At 32.8% G+C, this 23199-nt stretch overlaps 1 protein-coding gene and 1 long non-coding RNA gene across 2 annotated transcripts in view; one reads left to right on the top strand and one right to left on the bottom strand.

Moving 5' to 3' along the window:
- LOC143203668 (uncharacterized) overlaps window positions 1–17087 on the bottom strand; it is a 69731-nt gene extending 52644 nt beyond the window's left edge. The window contains exon 1 of the long non-coding RNA XR_013007397.1: window positions 16990–17087. This is a non-coding gene — a long non-coding RNA (uncharacterized LOC143203668). The remainder of the gene's footprint in view (window positions 1–16989) is intronic.
- Window positions 17088–17671: 584 nt separating this feature from the next.
- LOC143203665 (protein-L-histidine N-pros-methyltransferase) overlaps window positions 17672–23199 on the top strand; it is a 135429-nt gene continuing 129901 nt past the window's right edge. Inside the window, exon 1 of the mRNA XM_076415920.1 lies at window positions 17672–18046. Coding sequence (XP_076272035.1) covers window positions 17861–18046 — 186 coding nt within the window. The 5' untranslated portion in view covers window positions 17672–17860. The remainder of the gene's footprint in view (window positions 18047–23199) is intronic.

Below are 23199 nucleotides of genomic sequence, written 5' to 3'. Positions count from 1 at the left end.
CTGGACAGCGCGCAGGATGTCAGGAGATTGCAGCGAACAAAACCATACGAACTTATATAAAGTGTATACCTTTAGTATAAACTATAGCTGAAGTTATAATTTTATAATTGAGGAATACATATTGACGTATTTATCTCGCACTCATCTTGCTTGTGAATTAATCAAAGTACGTAGGAAAAGTAGTAATAAATTAATTAATAAATTAAGATTTTACTAAACGAATCTAATAAAAATGTTATAAAAAACTCATTTGCAGAATATATATTTGATTGTTTATTCAAATGATAATATACCACTAATCATAAATTTGACTCATGGCTTAATTGGATACCTGATTTTATTTTTACAAATAGAATAAACTCAGTGATATTGAACATAATTTTTTGAACTATTTATAAACAAAATTCTCCTTTTATTACTAAAATGGATCGTCTTATCATCGTGTCCGTCAAAATACAATAAGTTTTTTACTTGCAAATAATATTACGAATTATGAGCTAACTTTAAATGATTTTTTAAGATTTACTGTTTGTAAAACATTTGTACTTTACTACTATACATAACATTTTTCCTTACTAATCTCTACTTTTATCTATTTCTATGGTGATACTCCAATGATGTTGTTAACTTGTTAACTATGAGCCAATATAATCTACTCTTTGGGAATATAATTCTAATTCCCTGAGTTAAAAACTAAAATTTGTGTAGAATTTATTACACGACTATTCAATTCACCTTCAAATCGTTTATAATACGTACCATTTTCGTTAAAAAGTGATTATTTGAACAAAATTAACATAAAAATGTTTGAAAACAGCAAAAAATCGTAAATTGCCATAAAACATAATATAAGGAAAAAGTGTCAAAATTTTATGATTCAAATATATGTTTTTTGATAAAAGAAATGCAAATCTATGTTATATTGATTTAGAATGTAGAGATTTTAAGATGAGACATAACTAATACAAATAATAAGAAATATACTAGACATAACAATTAAACGTATAGAAATTATTAAATAAACATAAAATCCTCAAAATATATGTATTTTGGGTTAAAATAATCCGCGTTAGACTGCTTTAAAATTTATAGTTTTTAAGATATTCGGCATAAAAAGATATCCGCTAATTTTTTGAAAACTCACTTTTCATTGCATAACTCAAAAAATTAAGTTTTTATAAAAATTATTATATCACTATTGGATTCAACGTAAAATTCGTTATATTTGCCATAATTTTCATTAGGCTGTGATTATTTGTCAGGAAATGGTATTAAAATACTTGAAAATAGTAAAATATCCCATATTTTCAAGACTACATACATGGAAAACGTCTCTATTTTTTTTCCTATACGAATAAACGTAATACTTTCAAAATACATGTATTTTAGATTAAAATAAACCACAATCCATGTTCTAGACGACTGTTCTAGAATTTATAGTTTTTAAGATATTCAGCATAAACAGAAATATAATAATTTTTTGAAAGTATACTTTTCATTTTATAACTCAAAAACAAAACTATATAAACTACATAAAAATTATAATGCTACCATTCAACTCAGCATAAAATTGTTTACAAACCCTGTATTCATATTTTGCAATTAGTGTTTTAAATAATAAAAAATGGAGTGTTTCTTATTGAACGACAAAACTTAATGGTAGACGTCTGGTAATATTTCCCAAACCGTCTCGTTGTCACTATGCGTCGTTATAAATATGACTGAAAAATCGAAATAATAGCGAGATAGAATAAATTCGTTTTCGGTTCGGACGAATTGAAAGATAATTCAACGTCAAACGTAGATTTGTCTGTAATTTTTTTGATCGTTGTTGATGTTAGTCATACGACGGCCCAGGTGTTGTTCGGTGACATAATCGCATATTTGGACAGTAATGAGTACAATGTTGTATAGTAATCTACAAGCAAACGGCTTATTTATACGAACGACTGCAGATAATTTATGGTAAATATGCTTTACACCAATTTAAGAAGCGCGAAATAAAAATAGAAATATAGATAAACATAGAAGGATATATTACGTGTCATTTTACTTGTCATTTTACTTGTCATATTTAATATACTAATATAAACTAACTCAAATAAGTAAATAAAGATCGTCAACTGGTGTTGGACAGTTGAATGCATTTTTATCAGCGACATCTATTAGTAACAAATACCGTGCAAATACACACTATATAAAGCCGGCTGTTGCGATAGTCGTGGGTTCGAATCCTGCTGGGCATTTATGTTCGTGATTGTTTAACACTTGTAATTGTCCTTAGGCAAGAGTGTAAAATCCGACAAGGAAAATAATACCAGTCACGCCAGTAACCAGGCAGGGTAAGACCGGATGTCTTCTGGGATGATCCCCAACGTTGGTCACTCGCCAGTCGGTAGGCTAAATACCGAGGACCATGGTTCGGGGCCCACGTTATATTTTAACGGTCCAGATAAGCCCTCGTGGGTAAAAAAGATACTTTAAAATATACAATAAAATCTAGCAGCGCTATATTTCAAAATATCGGCAGACAACTCTTTATGTGTTGTAATTGAAACGATATTAACAAGGAAATTGTGAGAGTTAAGAATTAGGGAGTTAAATTATTATATCAATCAATTTGTAATTTTAAGTAATTTTTATTGGTATTAACTTCTAATTCCGGTCAGGTCTCATGAGTAAATTCATTTCGTAACAAAGCAATAACCAAATATTGTTGGTAATATATAATACAATAATTCGTGTTTCAAGAGTTACATCAAGGTATATCGCAGAGAATATTATCAATTATAAAACAATAGGTAGAATTTTAATTCCTCATTTATTGGTGAGTTTTTAATACAAACATGGAACACAAGGCAAGGCAAAGTATAAAGCAGTAGATTAACGAAAGCCATAGAAGACAGATTAAAGATGAGCTATCTGCAATGGCAAGATTCTATAACATGATAGCTCGAAATAAATACAATTACTGAGAAGATATATGACAGCTGCTATTCTAAAGATTGAATAGTGCCATAAATTAAAAAGAATGAAGCAATTTTATTTAAAAATGTAGGTAAAGAAATTATTCTTTCACCAAATGAAGTTAAATAAGTATCAATAAATAATTTATCAAAATATTTTAGATAAAAAATATATATAAAAGATAAAAATTATATCAATACATAAATGAAGTAATGAAATTTTTAAAATTCAATAGTTCAATTAATGATTATAAATATATTATGATTTAAACTTATTAATACTTTGTTGATTATTATTAACATTTAATGGAAATAAGACTCGATTAAATGCCACTTAAAAAAAGTTCGTGAGTGCTAGTTCTTAAGCTTGCATATATTTTAATATTCAGCCATTTTTTGCTATTACTAATTTTACATATCAAATATATTGGTAATTCTGGTTTTGTATTGAAAATATTGGCAAAAACAAGTTTTAGTTATATTAACATATCACTTAATAACAGGTGAATTACTCCAAAAACTACTAAGAAAGGGAATTATAAAATTCACCATTTGATCAACACAGCATTTAGATTAAAACATGTCCCAGGCATTTGGAAGATGGCGGAAATTATAAAGATCCCAAAACCTGGAAAGTTACCAAACGAAATAAACGCCTATAGATCTATATATCACTGTTGACAGTAATATCTAAGGTTTTTGAAAAACTCCTGTTGAAAATAATAAAACCGATCTTATAGAGAAAATACCTAATACCAACATACCAGTTTGGGTTTATCAATAAGCATTCAACAATTGACCAGGGCCACAGAATAACAGATTTTATTGAAAAATCCTACGAAAGTAAAAAAGTAAGCTCAGCCATGTTCTTAGATGTAGCACAAGCCTTCGATAAGGTTTGCTTCTTCATTAACTACAGAAAATGTTACCAAAACAACACACCGAACTACTAAAATCGTACAGGATAGCGAGAATGTTTAGAGTTAAACAAGAAGAAGCTTATTCTACAAAAAAATAAGCTAAAGCAGGTGTACCACAAGGTAGTATACTCTGGGGCTAATGCTATCTACTCTACATTTGTGATATACTACATTGGCTACATTTTCTGATGATCCTGCGATTATAGTTGTCGGAAACAATAGTGAAGAACACGACAACTACAATAGGCAAGTGACAATATAAATAATAGGACAAATAAAAATTAACGAAAGTAAATCTATGCATATGCAATTCACCTATGATCAGACCGGACAACCACCAATAACATTAAATAATACTCATTTCATAATCATTCCATACAGCAACAACGCTAAATATCTCGAAATAAATCTTGACGCAGAACTTTGCTTGAAGGAACATATAAAGAAAAAAGAAAAGAATTGGAACTGAAATATTGAACGTTGTATTGGCTAGTTGGCAGAAAATTATAATTATCAGTACATAATAAATTGCAATTATATAAGCAAACACTGAAACCTATATGGACATACGGAGTTCAATTATGGGGATGTTCTGCAAAGAGTAACATAAATAAAATACAAATTTTTCTGAACAAATGAGAGGTACCTTGTTGGCGCACCCAAATACTACAGGACTGATTACATACATCGAGACCTTCAGATACCCACAGTCAGTCAAGAAGTCAAGATAATTGCAAGGGGGCACGATCAAAGACTCCATTCTCATGAGAATATTGAGGTATTGCAACTTTTGGATACCATCAAAGCGGGAGACACTCAAAAGAATCCAACCATCTGATCTTATGTAGTATTGTGTAGTGAGGTCCATGTAATAAAAAAAAAGAGTGACATGTATAAACATTATTTCATCACAGACTGAGATAGGGTCGATGGGTCCTCCTAGTTATATACCTGGATTTAAGTCATCAAAAAGACAAATTGTAGGTTAGTCGGAAACAACTAGTAGCAATGTAATAATTAAATAATAATAAAGAAATTAACATATCATTTTTAAATGATTCCCTTTACTCTGCTTTGAGAGAAGATTAACTTAATAAATGTTGATCAAATTTCAACCACAGAGGAATCACCAGTATTTACAAAAGCCCAAAACAACAATTATAAGATTCCGACGACATATCAGAATGTAAAACAATACGGATGTTAACTAGACAAGCCGAAGCTGCCACAGGCCGTGGAGGACATTAAAATTATTTATATTTTCAGCCGCCCGAATAATTAATTTCGTTAATATAATGTAAATTCCTGAAAGGTATAGTCCGGCCGATACAAGATCGCATATCTTAAGAGACTTTGCTTGTACGGCTTCAAAATGTCATTAATTAAAAACTATTAACGGTATATATACGGTGGTTCGGTTTAGTTCGAGACAACAGAATCGGTACGATGCTGAATGAGGTAATGGCGAAGCAGTAGGTAGTACTAAACTGGCGTTTTCTATTTTAGATACCGCGATGGATAGCGAAGATATGCTGGGTGTGGGAATATGGTTTCGCCTTTTTTAAATAATGTTGCTTCTTGATTTTTTATGACACTTCAAAACTAACGTATTATTTAGTGACCAAAACATGCTCTTAAGTTATGTTTTTTTAATTAAAACAAGTTTTATTAGATACGCTTAGTACAATCTTAATTTACAGTTAATTTATTAGTACTTTTCATTTGCCTAATAGCCGTTTTACTTCCACCACATCGCTATGATTTGGGACCTTCTTTCAAGTTTTACAGTACTGCTAATTAATCGAAAAAGACCGGGTACGTCTATTTGAACCCAATAAACCTAAATAAGCTATCATTTTATGGATTCGGTAGAACCAAATGAAATCACAAGTAATATCATAATACGATACATAACAACAGACAAACTAATAAGAATAAAATCGAAAAAGTAACAATTAGAAGCAAGTCTAAGATATACAATACGCCAAAAAAAAAAGAAAATTTTAAAACAAATTCCTTATTATGTTTTTTCTGTTAAAATTCTATTATATTCGTTAAACCAAAAGGGATTCAATCAATTTTATCTTGCGAAAAGCTTAAAATTTACCTTATTATAAAGATATCTGTTGAAATTATTATGGCATTGTTGACATAGCATAATCTAGGAATAAACTAAACGAGATAGCTTAAGAACCTACACACAGTCAATCTTGTTACTATAAAATATAATGTTGTTACTATAAAATCGATCTCATCTTGTTGGTTTACAGAGTTAATCATAACATAATTGAATATAGAGAATTTTTAAAATAGAGCCAGATCTTTTGACATTGTCCCATGTCTTTTTCTTTCTTTCACTTTTTTACTTTCTGTATATCTGATCACGTAACACTTCTTAGGTCAAAGATTCATTATTATGTTAACGTTTATTATAGATAAATAATTACGTATTGGTCTATTTTCCATTCTTTCCTATAAATATTCTAACATGAAATATCTTTACAGGTTATTTATACTGCATTTGTACCAAAGATATTAACAACAAAAACGAACATATTAGTTCATTTTGTGAATACAAGATTCTTTATTCAATATATACTAAATTCCTCAAATATATATACATATATATATATATATATATATATATATTTGATGAATTAATTCTAAAGATAAATAAATACTTGTATTTTTGTATATTGTTAAGTAAATTATATTTGTTATCTTATATGTTATTTTATTTTCTCTCTTTCCTTTTAAAATGAAATATATTTATAATGATTATTCGTAGTACATTTATTATATTATGGAAGATGAACAATTATAGCAGTGAACTGGAGTTTCAAGGAAAATATCAGGCCAGTTGGTAAATTCGAGAATATATATTATACTCTTCAAATATTGGAATAATGTACAAGAACTATAACTTTGGTTTGTTAACGTATTATATATATATATATATATTGATAAATGATAACGTATTGATCTATTTTCTATTCCTTCCTTTAAACATTAATCTAAGATTAAATATCTTTACAAAAGGTAATACAAGTCTCCTTATTCAATATATACTAAATAAATATATATATATATATATATATATATATATATATATATATATATATATATATACATATATATATATATATATATATATATATATATATATATATATATATATATCCTTCTAGAATTTACCACTACATAGATATATTATTGAATAATCCTAAAGATAAATGAATACTTGTATTTTTGTATATTGTAAACTTGAGTTTCAAGAAAAATGTCAGGTCAATTGGCAAATTCGAGTATATATACTCTTCAAATATTGAAATAATGTACAAGAACTATAACTTTGGTTTGTTAACGTAATGTTTATATATTGATAAATAATTATGTATTGGTCTATTTTCTATTCTATCCTATAAACATTATTCTATGATGAAATATCTTTACAAAAGGTTATTCATATTGCACCTGTACCAAAGTTATTAATAAATTGAGCTTCAAAACGAACATATCAGTTCATTTTGTGAATATAAAACACTTTATTCAGTTTATATTAAATTCCTCAAATATACGTATAATTTGTAGAAATCGGCAACGTTGCAAATTCGAATCCTCGATTTCCCAGAGTTAGAGCCTTATTACAGTTAAATCTCTATTTTCTCAACAAGACAAAGGAAAGAAAGTGAGAAAGAGAGACACAAACATATATATATATATAATGTTTATATATTGATAAATAATTACTTATTGGTCTATTTTCTATTCTTTCCTATAAATATTATTCTAAGGTGAAATATCTTATATATAATAATATCTTATATATAATAATATCTTATATATGAAATATCTAAATATATATATATTATTAATATATTATTAATAACTTAAGCATCAATCAACTAAACTATCAGTTCCTCAAATTCCGTTCAGAAAATTCCTCAAATGTACGTAAAATTTGCATAAATTGGCAACGTTCTAAATTCAAGTCCTTGTGTACAGGCCACGATTCTTCAGAGTCAGACCATTATTACTTAAATTATATTATTTTATATCCTTATTATGAAATCTTTAGTTTCTGCGTGATCAAAATCGAGAAACAAGACGAAAGAAAGAAACACACAGAGAGAGGGAGAGAGAGACACACACACACACAAACGATCATATAATTTCCCAGCACACCTCGTAGACCACTCTTAAATCTAAATAAATATCCTCACTTATCGTTTGTCATTGGCGTGGCAGCGTAGGTCGATCGGAATCAATAATTAATTTAGAGAAGAGTCACAACAGGAGTGAGAGAGAGGTGGGGGCGGAGAGGAGGAGGAGAACGAGGAAAATGTGAGTATTTAATTACCGAACGTGGCGAGCTTATAAACAAAATAAAATATGCGCCGCGTATTGTGCTTAAAATCGAATTAAACCCCATATAGGATTACACCGTTAGATTCTTTTATTTTTTGGTCGGGTGGAGCCGCGGAGAGATATCGATAATAGCTCCGAATGGTCGTAACATCAATTATACAGACACCCACTGTGGGATTTTACCAGATTTAATTACTCGATGCCTTACCAGGTGGACCACATCACACAAAGGAACGTATTGGTATCTCTTTGTTTCTCGCCAGGGACCGGACGGAGTGTTTCTCGATGAATATTCGGACTAATCTTGATAGAATTCTCATTTTGTATATGTTTGATTTGAGATCTATTAATTGCATTATTTTATGAATAAAATTTACATACCTATTTTAATATAATTAATTATTTTAACTTAAGGTCCATTGAAAAGTCGCCAGCCTACCATAATACATTTTTTTGGCAAAATTAGTTTTTTTTTATTCAACATAATTCTCTTCAAGAGTGATACACTGATTATAGCGACCCTCCAACTTTTCGATACTATTTTTGTAGTACGATTTGTCTTTTGCTTCAAAATAGGCCCCAGTTTCATTCGACGAACACCTCTTCAGGAGAACAGGAAATAATGGCTGGAGGCCAGATCTAGAGAATACTGTGGATGAGGAAGCAATTCGAAGCCCAATTCATGGATTTTTGCCATCGTTTTCACTGACTTGTGACACGATGCGTTGTCCTGGTGAAGCAGCACTTTCTTTTTTTTCAAATGCGGCCGTTCTTCTGCGATTTCGTCCTTCATTCCACGCGAATGATTATCGATTGGACTTCGGAGTGAAATGATGAAGCCATGTTTCATCCATTGTCACATATCGACGCAAAACTTCGGTTTTATTACGCTTAATCTTCTTCAAACACAGGGCCGAATCACCAACTCGTCATTGCTTTTGAGTGAGCTCGCGCGGCACCCACTTTGCACAGGGCTTTCTCATACCCAAATATACCTGAATGATATGATGTACACGTTCAGTTGATATCTTTAGAGTGTCTGCTATTTCATTCAATTTCAATTTACGGTCATACAAAATCATTTTGTGGATTTTTTACCACGTCTAAATTTGTCTGTAATGTTTTCGTCGGTAACAAACTCTTTTGGGCGTCCACTGCGTTCACCGTCTGCTCATTTTACCACGTCTAAACTTAGCATACCAATCTTTGATGGTTGATTTTCCTTGGGCAGTGTATTTTTTCCCTTCAAAAAGCTATATTTTATCAACACGCGAAATTCCTTTTTATCCGTTTTTTCACAATAACAAAACTTGCTTCACTCAAAATGCTGTAATTCACAAACTAATGATACGACAGCTATCAAATTTATACACGCATCTTAGGAGTGTTAGGGCTAACTAAAATACGTAAGGATTTAATTGTAGTAGCGCCATCTATGTATCAGGCCGGGAGCTTTTCAATTGACTGGTTATGTATTTTTGGGTACTGTAGCAGTATTTTATAAATTGCATAAGTCCCAGATGTAACTGAGAAAACGCGTTTTTTTTTGTTCAAAATTAGCTTTATTTATCAACGTAATGTCTATTAAGAGCAACATAAACATTCCAGCGCCGCTCTCATTTCACTATCACTTTTGTACAACTATCCATGTTTTACCTCAATGTTACTGTCCACTCCGGTGACGATCATTTTGATTACGGAGGGAAGGGCTGGATCCAGGTTTCATGCATTGTCGCATATCCACAGAAAAAATCAAGTTCCTTACGTTTAAACATGGCCAAAAACTGCTTAGAATCATCAACGCGTTCTTGTTTCCAATCAGCAGTAAACACAAGCGGCACGGACTTTAAACAGAGCTTTCTCATAGACAAATGCTCATGCACTATAAAACCAACGCGTTTTTTGACATCTTTACGATGTGGGCTAACTTACGCAACTTTTCGATCATTCAAAACGATTTTGTGCGTTTTTTAAATGTTTTCTAGTGTTATCGCTTTGGATGTCCACTGCGGTCTGCATCATCGGTGTCTTTATGACCAGGTTTGAACTCAGCAAATCAACATTTTATTGTTGTTTTTGATGGAGCGGAATCCTTATAACACTAGTCAGGCCATTGCTTCGCTTGAACGGTATTTTTCCCATCAAGAAGCAGTGTAAAATTAAAACATGAAATTGCTTTTAATCCATTGTTTCGAAAATAACAAAAGTAGTATCACTCTTAGCACAGTGACTCACAAACTTATGAGTAGAATATCATGAAATTTTAACAGCTTGTTTTTGAAGGTATTTGCTTGGCATTCTGGTATTCGAATATCCAGTGTAGTGAAAGCATGATGGCAGGTTATATTTGGGGGTCGATGAGAAATACTTCTGTTGATCATGACAGGAAAAGTAAAACTGTTCATTTTTAAACATGTGCACTCTATTTATAGAAAAATCAATCATAAATAGTAGTTCGTTATATTTTAATGAATCATTGCGATAGCCGCGGGTTCGAATCCTGCTGGGGCATGGTCGTAAGTTTATGCTTGTGATTGTTTAAAATTTGTGAATGTTCTAGGCAAGAGTGTAAAATCCGACAAGGAAAATGATCCCAGTCACGCCAATAACCAGGCTGGGTAAGACCGGATGTATTCTGGGATGATTTCTAAAGTTGGTCACTCGCCAGTCGGTAGGCTTAATACCGAGGACCATGGTTCGGAGCCCACGCTAAACTGTAGGTGCAGTCCAGATAAATCCGTAATTGGTAAAAGGAGATTTTAAAATATATTTAAAAAAAAGAACTATTTCCTATTCCAGGTATAGCGTAAGACATAAAGCTTCTATAAAATGTAGTAACAAGGAAATGTGGAAATATTCAACAAACCCTTCACTTAAATCACTTAAATACCTGGATATTTCATATTTTCCAACGTTTGTTTTATTGCGTCCTAATAAATTAAAAACTCCGGAATAATCTATACAGATATTTTATTGATAGAGAGATACGAACGAATCCACCAAGAAAATTCCGTACTATGACGGTTAGAAACATTTTAATTGGCAGATAGATTTTCGATTGCGGCAACGTATAATTTCGTACAATTCCCCGTAGAAATTCACCAAAACCCCCAGCTCTATTATTATTATTAAGTATTGTTTCTTCGAGCAATTATAGACACTAATTTTATAGCGATTATCGTAGAATTGGTGATACAGGTCCGTACTCGATGGTATCAATGGGTGATTTTGGATTTTCGATGCTTTCGTTACTGGTACAACAGCAACATAATTTTTACTTTTGTTCATACTGTTATTGCAATACTAGAATCAAAAGAAATAGTAATTCGCACAGATAGCACATTATTTATTCTTCTTAAATGTATAATGACCAATTAAATAGGTTCTATTTACTCTTATTTTTATTGTGTTAAATAAATATTGAATGTAAAACACATTACTTAATATGTCTCGAACAATAATTAAATTTCTATAAAAATATCAACTAATACAGCCCTGTTCTCCATTTCCCCGCTATCCAATCATTTATAATATTAATTTTAGTACATATTAAAGAAACAAGAGCAATATTCATTTTGATAAATGGCCGCTAACAACTAATTTTGAATTGGCTTGATTATAATGCTTTAGTAATTTATTGAAATTCGATTATATACATATATATATATATATATATATATATATATATATATATATATATATATATATATATATATATATATATATATATATGCTTTCACGGGTGATATATTCATGTAAGGTATGTTGAGAGATAACTCAAGGCTTCTGCTATAAACCCCATGTAGTCTCAGTGTTCCCCCAGCTCATTACCATACGTGAAGCAGAAGTGGATGATGAATTAAAACTTGTTTTAACTTTCAATACCAATTGTTTTCGAATTTACAGAAAAATAGCACAGTTTTATGGAAGCATCACAAGACATGACGTACATTCCTACAATTGAACACACAGTAACACCATCTGTTGTAAATATTTCAAAATTAATTTATGAGCCTGTGTGGCGACCGCCATGATCCTTTAGGCCACCACAAATTCAACAACAACATGCAGTTCCAGGATATTAAAGACCATCATGACGACGTCTCGTTCTCTTTTCTTTTCTCCACCCCCTTGTAATAGTACCACTTCCACAACGCTACCGTACTTCCTCTACCTAACCTAATAAACTGTCAATTCTCCCGTCCACCACATGTATAATTTAATATTAAAATAAGCAGTATTTCTTCAACCAGTGTTTTCAGTTCTCGTGCAAATTCCTTCCAAAAATAGTAGTGAGTGTTCTGACAAATAATCGCAGTGGCAGCCACACATTTCGAACGACTGACCGACTCGACGAACATTCCTACACCAGACATCACTACATAGTATGAAACAAAGTCGCCTTTTCTGTCCCTATATCCCTATGTGCGCTTAAATCTTTAAAACTGCGCAACGGATTTTGATGCGGTTTTTTTCAATAGATAGACTGATTCAAGAGGAAGGTTTATATGTATAATACATGCATAATATACTAAGGCAACATTGCTAATTTTATAGGTTTCTAACGTGATGTCGTAAATTAACCTCTTTTTTTAGGCTTATTTAGCAATTAGCAAAAACGCTGCCTAACCCTACGAGTTAGATCAAATTAATGTACTACATCATAAAAAGGTCTACAAAAAAGTCCGCGATGGTATATGTTTATCTTTTATGAATAACCCACATTAACCATTTTTATTGTTTACTTTTTACGTGAGAAAATGGCTTATTTACGAAGCTATTTTAAGCAATACGGCATTAATCCTTATCGAATTAAGTACCTTAAATACAGTGTGCAATTAATATAGATCAATATGGTTCCTTACAGCATGTAAATTAAACAAATATTTTCGGAGATATTACAAATTTAAAATTTGCGTTTAAAAATGTGTAATGTAATAAAAATTGTATGAATTTAGATATTCCAAAGATAGCAGGAAATCTTCATAGTAAGTATAGGGGAAGAGGAATTGTTTTACTCCAAATTTAATGCGTGCAGGCCAAGGGCAGTAATGAATGAACCAAAAATACTGGATCGATTTTAATCATGTTTTCATTGAGTGACATAGGCATATATATTTTATGCCCGTGCAAAGTCGGAGCGGGTCGCTATGTTTTTATATACAACGTTCATATTTTTTCTGTAGTGTATTTAATTTAGTATCAGCATTGCACCCGTGCGAAGCCGGAGCGGGTCGCTTGTAAATAATAAAATATTCGAGGTATTTTGACCCATCCGTGCACTATGTCGATGCCCAAGCAAAATCAGAACAAACGATCATCATTAGTGCCGTAGTTCATAATTTTTTCGGCCCTTATCGTTCGCTTGCAGGACATAAAATCCCCGCTCGGTGGGCAGCCGTTGTTTGTCCTCTTCACCGCCTCATATCCACGCCATATCGGGACCGTGTAAACAAAATGTCAATTAAAGGAAATCGCGTAACGCTGTTCCCGGACACCCCCGTCCATTTTCTCTATTATTTATTTCAATAACGCAAAGAAAATATAATGAAATGGAGCGCCGTAGCAATTACGGTTTTTTTCTCTCAGCAGAAATCGGAACGACAATGATTGACACTGATTTTACTTCGGTTTTATCAATAATTATAGCGTAGGAAGGAATGGTTGTTAAAGGTTGTTAATAATCTGTCTCTTATTAATTTATCTATATATTGATTATTTATACATTTGGTAGGTTTAACTCACTATATGTATCTAGAGAATGCAGGTGATATTGCCATAATGGCTGTAAGTAAAGACCACGAGGAAACAGCTATGAAATTGGAAACGTCAGTAAACAAAATCAACAATTAGTCCACGTCAATTGTACATATAAGCCAGGAAAATATTCAGGAATGATAGTGGATGCTAAATTGAACTGGAAGGCTCGTGTAAAGAAGAAAAAAGAACTGGATATTAATAAACATTCAGAAGATACCCCGCCTTGTTAATAACATATAATCCCAGATGTTCGGGCGGGCTTTGAGTACAATAATACAATCCTGAGATTGTCTGGTGAAATTGAAGATTTTTCGTCTAAATTAATAATAAGTGATGAAGTCCATTTTCTCCTCAGTGGCCACGTAAATAAACAGAATAGTCGGAATTGGTGAACACAGAATCCTCAATTAATTCATGAAACATCGTTGCATCCATTAAAAACGACTCTATGGTGTGGTGTTCATGCTGGAAAGAATATTGGTCCCTATTTTTTTTAAATAACCAAGGTGTTGCAGTTACTGTTACTGCTAAATAGTACAAAGAGATGATTCGAAATTTTCTTGTGCCTGAAATGAAAGAGCAAGGACTATTGAATGACGTTTTTCCACGAAGACTAATTAAAATGGTAGCGCGACTTTTGCCCCACGCTATATAACGCAACATAACTGTGCCACTATAGGAAGTTTCAGAACAGAGAGTGTGGATTACATTTCCATCTTCAACACCGTTCAAACAATTGGCGGATATTTCATCCGTTGGAACATTCCGTTAACTGTTTTACAGATCTCAACATAATTGAGCCGCTATGAGAAGCTTTAGAACAGATAGTGAAACAATTGGCGGATATTTCATTCGTTGGAACATTCCGTTGGAAACTAGTCCATCTCATGAATCTATTCCGCGAAGAACTGCAACAAACAGCCCGTCAGATTTCGAATTAAACCACTTTCCCCTCAGTAAATCAGACGTAAGACACGATGGATTAGAACCAGTTAAGAGCGACAACGCCGCACCGCCGGTCTCCACCCCGGTACCCTCTCTGTCCCGCCAACCGGCCGGCCTCACCGGCTCGCCGATCGTGCTCTATGCGCGAACGACCGACCGGTCGTAGATCAATCAGCAATCAATAAAAACTCAGCCGCAATTACGGAGATCGTACCGGGATTCCGACACATACATTACCGCAATTACGCTAAACGATCGCGGTCGGCCGTGGCCGCGGGCCGCTCCGCATAAATCAGCGCAATCAGTGTCAATTTTCATATTCCTGACGGCACCCGGACTCCTTAATTGGGAGCGGTCTCCCCCCGGCCACCCCGGGCGACTGCGCGCGGAGCCCACGCCGCGAACCGAAAAACCGGACGGTATTTCGGAACCAGAAAATCGTTTCCTAACCTCCCCCGTAATCGATTTAGGACGGTACTTAATCTTCAAGGATTACTATATCTACATTGTGAGTGGATGGCTTGATTAGAAGATATATGGATGTTATTAAGAGATGTTGAATATAATCTACTGATTATAACTACTACTGAAAAAATTGAATGTCTCTGTTATCAGCTATTTTCCAATTGATGTATCGAAACATAACCATTGAAATTCCAATTGTTGTGGACTATTTGATATCAGGAGGTAAATGTGATGTATCAATGTAAATACAATTGTTGAATTCAATGCAAATTTTTACATTTCTCCACAAAAGTAACAGTTTTTCATTTAGTATTAATTGTTTAATTAAGTGTTCTCTAGTTTTTGCTGTTGTGATTTGAAGACCTCTGCTGCCGAATACTTTTATAAACTTATGTTAATGAGGAAGAAAGGTCTGGTGAACCAAAACAGTTCGAAGACAATGAACTAACAAGACTTACTGGATGAAAACAAATCTCAAACTTTCAAAGAATATACGGAACCATATACCTTGGCACCGAAGCGGAATATACATAGTCACAAAGCTTATCTGTATGTACCACAATATGACGTTATTTGAACAAAGTTAGTTGAGTTAAATAAATTCGTTGCCGAACTCCATTCAAAACACCTGCGAGAACTTATGATGATATTGCATCTTCTTCACTTGCACTTTGCATTGCTCTTTCTATTTCCAAAGATTTACAAGTAATGGGTTCAATTCCAATGAAAAAGGATCTTCTGGCCGACCAAAAAGGTCAATATGGGTTAGAAAATATAAGAGATAACCCATGTTCCCACTCAATATTACTTTCATCATTTCCACTGATCAAATAATGATTGGGTTGATGCTTGATGGTATTTAATAAAAACCCGTTCTTGTGTACATATAGTAGGTTGGTGACGAACAGGCTTAAAAAATATATGAAAATGTATGGAAAACGTGCCTACAGTTTTTACATCTCAGATAAAAATAAAACTCTCAAAATATATCTATCTTGAAGTATTTGTCTTAAACACATTATACTACCATGGGGTGAAAGAAACGAAGAATCTATTTTAAAGTGCTTTAGGGTTCATAGTTTTTAAGATACGTGACATAACCTGAAATTCACTGTTTTTCTTTGAAAAAAAAAACACTTTTCATTGTATAATTTAAAAACTAAAGCTTGTACAAAAAATTGTCATAGCACCATTCGATTCTACTTAAAATTATTTATAATCTATACAATTTTCATTAATTTACAATTAGTTCAACAAAAATTGTTGCAAAATATATGAAAATGGCAAAACATCGTCAATTTTCATGACTATATATATGGAAAAAGTACCAAAATGTTTCACCTCTCCAATAAAGGTAAAACTCTCAATATATATATATAATATATATATATATATATATATATATATATATATATATATATATATATATATATATATATATATATATATATATATATATTGTAATTAAAGCACTCAAATATTGTAAACGATAATTACAATTAAAGTAAAGTATTCTAATACACTAAAAAATTAAGAAAATAATCTGAATGTACTAAAAAACATACCTAGATCATATTTTGTACGATAATATTCAACTGCAGTTTCTTAAATGGATAAAACATATATTAATATGTCATTCATCACCCCCCATATTCATTTTTGTCCTGGCAAAATCGATTCTTTACTAAAATAACATTAAAACTTTATAGATAATAAAATAGAATGCTATAACCGAGATAAAACACGTCTTCTGACTATAAACACCAGTAATTTTTAATCAGAATCCTTTAAACTCATATTTACACAACATACCTAACATATTATAAGACTGTTATCGATAGAAAAACATAAATATTTTATCCAACAGGAAACTATTTTACTCTATACGACGTTTCGTTTGGTAAAATCCAACACGTACTTAAAAAAAAAGAGATAAAATCAAACCCAAAACAACCAAACCGTTTTAACCTCGTATTTTTACGTGTACGAAACTATATCAACGAGGTACGTCAGCTTTGAATTTTGCGCCGAGTCGTCAGCTGTTCGAGGGTGCGGCGTTGTCGGATTGTGCTCGGAATCTGGGTCGCCCTGATGTCAATTTGAATATATTTTTGCTTATTCTGGTGCCGGTCTGTTGAAATTATGTGTTACCTTGCAGTCTTAGTGACAAATAATTTCTCTTGAGAATGATAGGTCGATCTAATATTGATAACCGGCGGGTGATGACGACAGAACCTGATATGGCAACCGCGCGTCGAGTTACACGATACACAGTCGGTCGGTGATTGAACTGCTTTTGTTTTGTTTACAAATCTCCCTTATTTTCCGGTTTTATAACATAATATCGTTCGGTTTTCGGTCACACCGCCAACTCGATTCTTCCCAACCGTTGTCCGGTGGATATTTTCGCTGCGAATCGCGAGACAAACGACCAAAATGCAGGACTCGTGCGTCCGATCCGACGTCCCGGCCGGCGGTCCGTCGGGAGAAACGGGAGAATCGACCTGTTCGGTGGACGACCTGCTTCCGTGGGCGAATTTCCGCCCTAGGGGCGGGTTGGCCAGGGTGTTGCACGAGAAGATGCTCCAGGACGAATATCTGAGGGGCATCGACAAGCGTCAGGTAAAAAAAACATGGAATTTGTATACAGCCGCGGCGTACTTGTTGATATGATTTCGGTATGCGGAAAAAATATCGATATATCGATAGGTTTCCGATATATCGATATTATTTTGCTATATATCGATAATTTATCAATAATCGATAATGAGAGTATCGATCTTTTAGTAGTGAAGTAGAATATCGATATTAAAACATAGGTATTTCAAAGGAGAGTATCGAACTTTTGTTTTGGGATTTCTTCACCCCTCCGCTCACCGGATATCAAATGAATTTTGCGTGATTTGGTATCGACATTTTGTGTTCGCCGATATATCGATACTTTTTTTTAATATCGAAATCGATATTTAGATTAGTTCAAGCATCTAATGTATTTATGTGTTTGATGTATTTTCATGACAACAAAATGATTCTAAACATATATGCATTAGATCGATATTTTTATGATACATCTATATTATTTTCCTATATATCGATAAATTATCAACTATCGATAATGAGAGTATCGATATTTTAGTTATAAAGTAGAATATCGATATTACAAATATAGTTTTTCCGAAGAAGAGTATCGAACTTTGGTTTTGGGATTTCTTCACCCCTCCGCTCACTGGATATCAAGTGAATTTTGCGTGATTTGGTATCGACATTTTGTGTTTGCCGATATATCAATACTTTTTTTTACATCGAAATCGATATTACTTCAGGCATCTAATGTATTTACGTGTTTGGTTTTTTTATGACAACAAAAATATTCTAAATATATATGCATTAATACGAAACATCTAGATAAACTAATTTCTAAAATATCAATCCTGTAAGAGTGTATGAAAAGTAGATGTGAAACCTCCGATAGTGTAAATGAACAAATATATGTCGAGAAACATATTGATCTTGGCAACTCGTGGGAAATGTAAAGCTCTATGTCTTTATGGGCATATAGCTTTTTTGAGACAAGAAAATCGCCATTAGATAAGCCTTTCCTTCCCTAGAAATAATGTTTAATCAAGTTACGATAAGAAGACTTAGCCAGCCTACTTTATCAGTATAAGGTAGCCAAAAGGTACAAGGTACTCAAATGCAATGTATCCGCCTAATAAGTACAGTCTTCACACAAATCAGACAATCTTCAGACAGTCTTTGCCCAAGTCATCATGAACCTTCAAGAACACTTAAATACCTGGTCTAGGGAGTACACAGTTGATGCCACGTGTTATTTGAAGATTGTCATCACTAACCATTTATAGCCGTCTAATTTTTATAATTTAACTTTTATTACAAAATAAAGTCGTTTTAACTTCTCCTGTTTTTCGATATCGATATTTTTCTGCGCAGTAAACATCTCTAATATGGTTCTTGATTCAGTTGAAAATAAGTATTCAGGATGCAGTCTGAATGGTTTTGACCATTCTTTCCATTTTTTTCTTCCTATATATATATATATATATCGAAACATCGATCCCTAATATGTTTCCTACATAACAAATTTACTTCATACTGTACCATCTCTTTGCCATTATTAGACATTTTTGCCCTTTAAAAATAAATTAATGAATTTTTGAGAATTAATATTATCATCAAAGAAGTATCGATAATTATAAATCGAGTATCCAACATTATGTTGTAAAATAAAGTATCGATATTAAAAACCTAGGTTTGTCGACGAAGAATATCGAACTATTGTTTTGGGATGCCCTTCGGTTATCAAATGAATCTTTCGTGACAATAGCGGGAAAGAGACTCGATTCCCCTTCCCCCGGATATCAAGTGAATTTTGCGTGGTTTGCTATAGACATTTTGTGATCGTCGATATATATTTGTAATTTTAAAAATTATCGATGTTTTTTTTTTCGCGGTCGATATCCCTAATATGATAGTTGATTCAGATAAGATTTGTTTTACCTTTTTTTTGTTCATTACATTTTTAGTAATCGTTGCCAATCTAGTTATAGTCTATTCAAAGTTTTTTTTATCCATACGTCATCAAGTTCTTTAATGTATTGCCTGTCGCAATTTGTAAATCAGTTTCAGAATCAGACAATATTTCCTTCTCGTATTCTAGTTAAAAAGAGACACAATGCTGTCTAATTAGTACAAACGCGTAAACGAATGAGTCTGTCACAGTCGTTCGGTTGTTAGATGTATGCAAAATCCTTGAAAGCAACAGTGATAAGAGGTTATAACTCTAACCTAAAAACTACTGTGGCTAAATTATATTTGATAACATTTTTGTCCAATTATTTTATTTAGATTAGAATTTTGCGACGTTTGACGTCACAAATTTAGATGACGTATGTACAAAATAACTTTGAATAGACTATATATATATCTAGGAGGAGCCATCGGCCCTATCTTAGTCACTGGTGTACACACCTCACTACACTATACTACATAAGATCAATGGTTTCATTCTTCTGAATATGTGTCATGTCCGAGTGTTATCCAAGAGTTTTAATACCTCAATATTGACATCAGAATGGAGTCTGTCTTCATGGCTCCTTGCAATTCTCCTGATTTCCTGAGTCACAGTCGGTATCTGGGTACCCCTACTATACTTCTCATGACCTTGTTCTGGAAATCTTGCGTTTTATTTATATGGTTTCAACATCCCCATGATTGCAATTCCGCATTTCCATATAGGTTTCAATACTTGCTTGTATAATACGAATTTATTGTGTACTGATAATTGTGATGTTCTTCCAGTTAGCCAATACATTCTGCTATATTTCAATTCCAGTTCTTTTCTTCCTTATATGTTCCTTCCAGCGAAGTTTTGCATCAAGAGCAGATAAGAATGAGCAGTTTTTTTGAATGGTTTTGACTATACTTCCTGATTTTTTTCTTTCTACATGACACTTTCACATCATACTGTACAGTACCATTTGTACTTGAAATTATTAAGCTTTCAGTGTACTCTGATCGTTTTTTCACTTAATTTTTTTATTGAGGAAAACTGGTACAATATATTTTAATTAAAATATTTTCCATTATGGTCTACGACTTTTTCCATCTCTCTGACAACATAGCGATACAGAAACGATATTGGTTTGGTAGTGATCCAATCTCCGATCAGTTCGCGTTATTTTATGATTTTTTTCAATTATCAAAGATAATATCCAACCATCATCCACCTGGAGAAACCTACGACCGCATACGGGGTAATAAAAACATCCAACTACAACGAGAACGATGTCCTGCCAGGTCCCCCTCGTTTGTCCTTGCTATTCCGCTTATAATCGCATGTCTCACCGAAATTTTGACTGAAGAAGGAACGAAATAAAATATTAAACGACTGTACGATTCATTATTCAACGTAGGTTCGTTAATGAGCGTTTGACCGGTCGAGGAGACAAGGGCCGGGGTAAATTGGAGGTAATTACCGGGCGACGTCGAATGCGGTTAGCGATTTTGAGAAGAGGGCAGGTCACCTCAATGGTGATAAAAGTCCGGAAGGACTTAGAGAATCCGGTTATATGTGACCTTTAAATAGCCTTCTTTCAACACATCCACATTTTTGACATATCCAGAAGACACGTTTGATATTGTTAAGTGTGCAAGGCAAATGTGCAAATTAATTGTGAAGATGTAATAAATGTGACTGTGAAAAGCTTTAATCCAGTAAAATATAATATGGCTATAAAATATATATAAAAATTAATTATAATATATCAAAGAATTCATTGTTGATACCTGATATGGCCCTATGTAATGTGTTTTATTATAGAGGATGGATGAATACCTGATATATACACAATGTTCGAACATTTTGTATTCTTGTACATTTTGTATATTCTTCCATTCTTGTACAAAAACACTGAATCAAAAAAAATAATCAATGATTCTGCAACATGGCAATGTTGATCACAAAACATGTTCAAAAAAGAATTTTCCTCTTCTTTTAATGCCATATACTGTCTACTACTATTTATGTCTGCTTCTATCTTACACTGAGTGTGGAATGTGTGCTATTGACAGGTTAAGCCAAATTTCTGAAAGTTATCCATCTATGTGGTTTTTTTTGTGCTATTTGGGCTTTTTACGTGTCCACAGCTCTATAGTTACCTGATCTGGACCACTGGATTTAATAAGGTTTCGTTATAAGTATAGTATGTTGTACTTCAGATAGTAGAATGTAAAATATATATCATCTGTTGTTGTTGTCTCCTTTCTGGCTCATCATCATGGTCAAGAATTCGTCATTGAAATATTTAAAAAGAAAATGTATTATTCGCCCTTCTGCTTTCTACTCATATCAAGCTAAATCACGTGATCCATCTCTAAAGTCGCTTCTTATATTATATGAAGGTAGTAAAAACTGGACCTATTGTAATTGTCGCTGTAGCTGTCGTCTGCTACCAAAAAGGCAAAAAGAGGTAATGGACAGCGATTGACAATATATTATATAAAACGTTAGGTTTCAGCATTTCCCAACAAATTTAATCAAAATGAATCAGTGCATGTTGATTTCGCCAACAAAAGAATCAAGCATATATAATTAAGGAAAAAATCCCGTATGGAAATACAGTAAAATATTTTGCCACGACCCTTGATGCTAAACTGAGAAGGAAGCCACATGTTAAAGAAAAGTATGTACTGGCTATTGGGTAGATATTCAGTCCTGTCAACATATATAGTAAGCATTTGCTTTGCCAACAAGTCTTGCAACCAATATGGACTAATGGTGTTCCGCTCTGGAGTTATACCAGCCAAAGCAATAGAGATATCATATAAAGATTCCAACACAATGTACTGCCAAGTATTGTTGATGCTCCTTGGTATATTCGTAACGACAGTCTGCATAAAGACCTGAAGGTAAAAACTATCGATAACTTAATCAAAGACTATGCCCAATGATATGAACTGAGGCTCCATCAGCGCATCAGTGTTGAGGTTGTCCAGCTCCTAGGTAATGATGGTGTAATCAGAAAATGGAAGAGAGTAAAACTAATTGATCTGATTAATTGAAATTATAAGTAAAATTTAGTGCCTATTAAAAACAGTGACATAGATACTAAGCCCTAAGTGTCTATCGTAGAATAAGTATCTATAGTCTATTCAATACAGTAGTGACGCACGTCATCAATATGTGCCTGTCGGAAGTTGTAAATTCGTTTTACAGTCAGACAATATTTTCCTTCTCATTTTATTCTACTTAAAAA

The sequence above is a fragment of the Rhynchophorus ferrugineus genome, unplaced genomic scaffold, assembly GCF_030347505.1.
Source record: "Rhynchophorus ferrugineus isolate W39M unplaced genomic scaffold, kcgeb_rfMv2 rfM10, whole genome shotgun sequence".
In the NCBI taxonomy this organism is placed as follows: domain Eukaryota; kingdom Metazoa; phylum Arthropoda; class Insecta; order Coleoptera; family Curculionidae; genus Rhynchophorus; species Rhynchophorus ferrugineus.
This window is presented reverse-complemented; position numbering and strand designations above follow the sequence as displayed.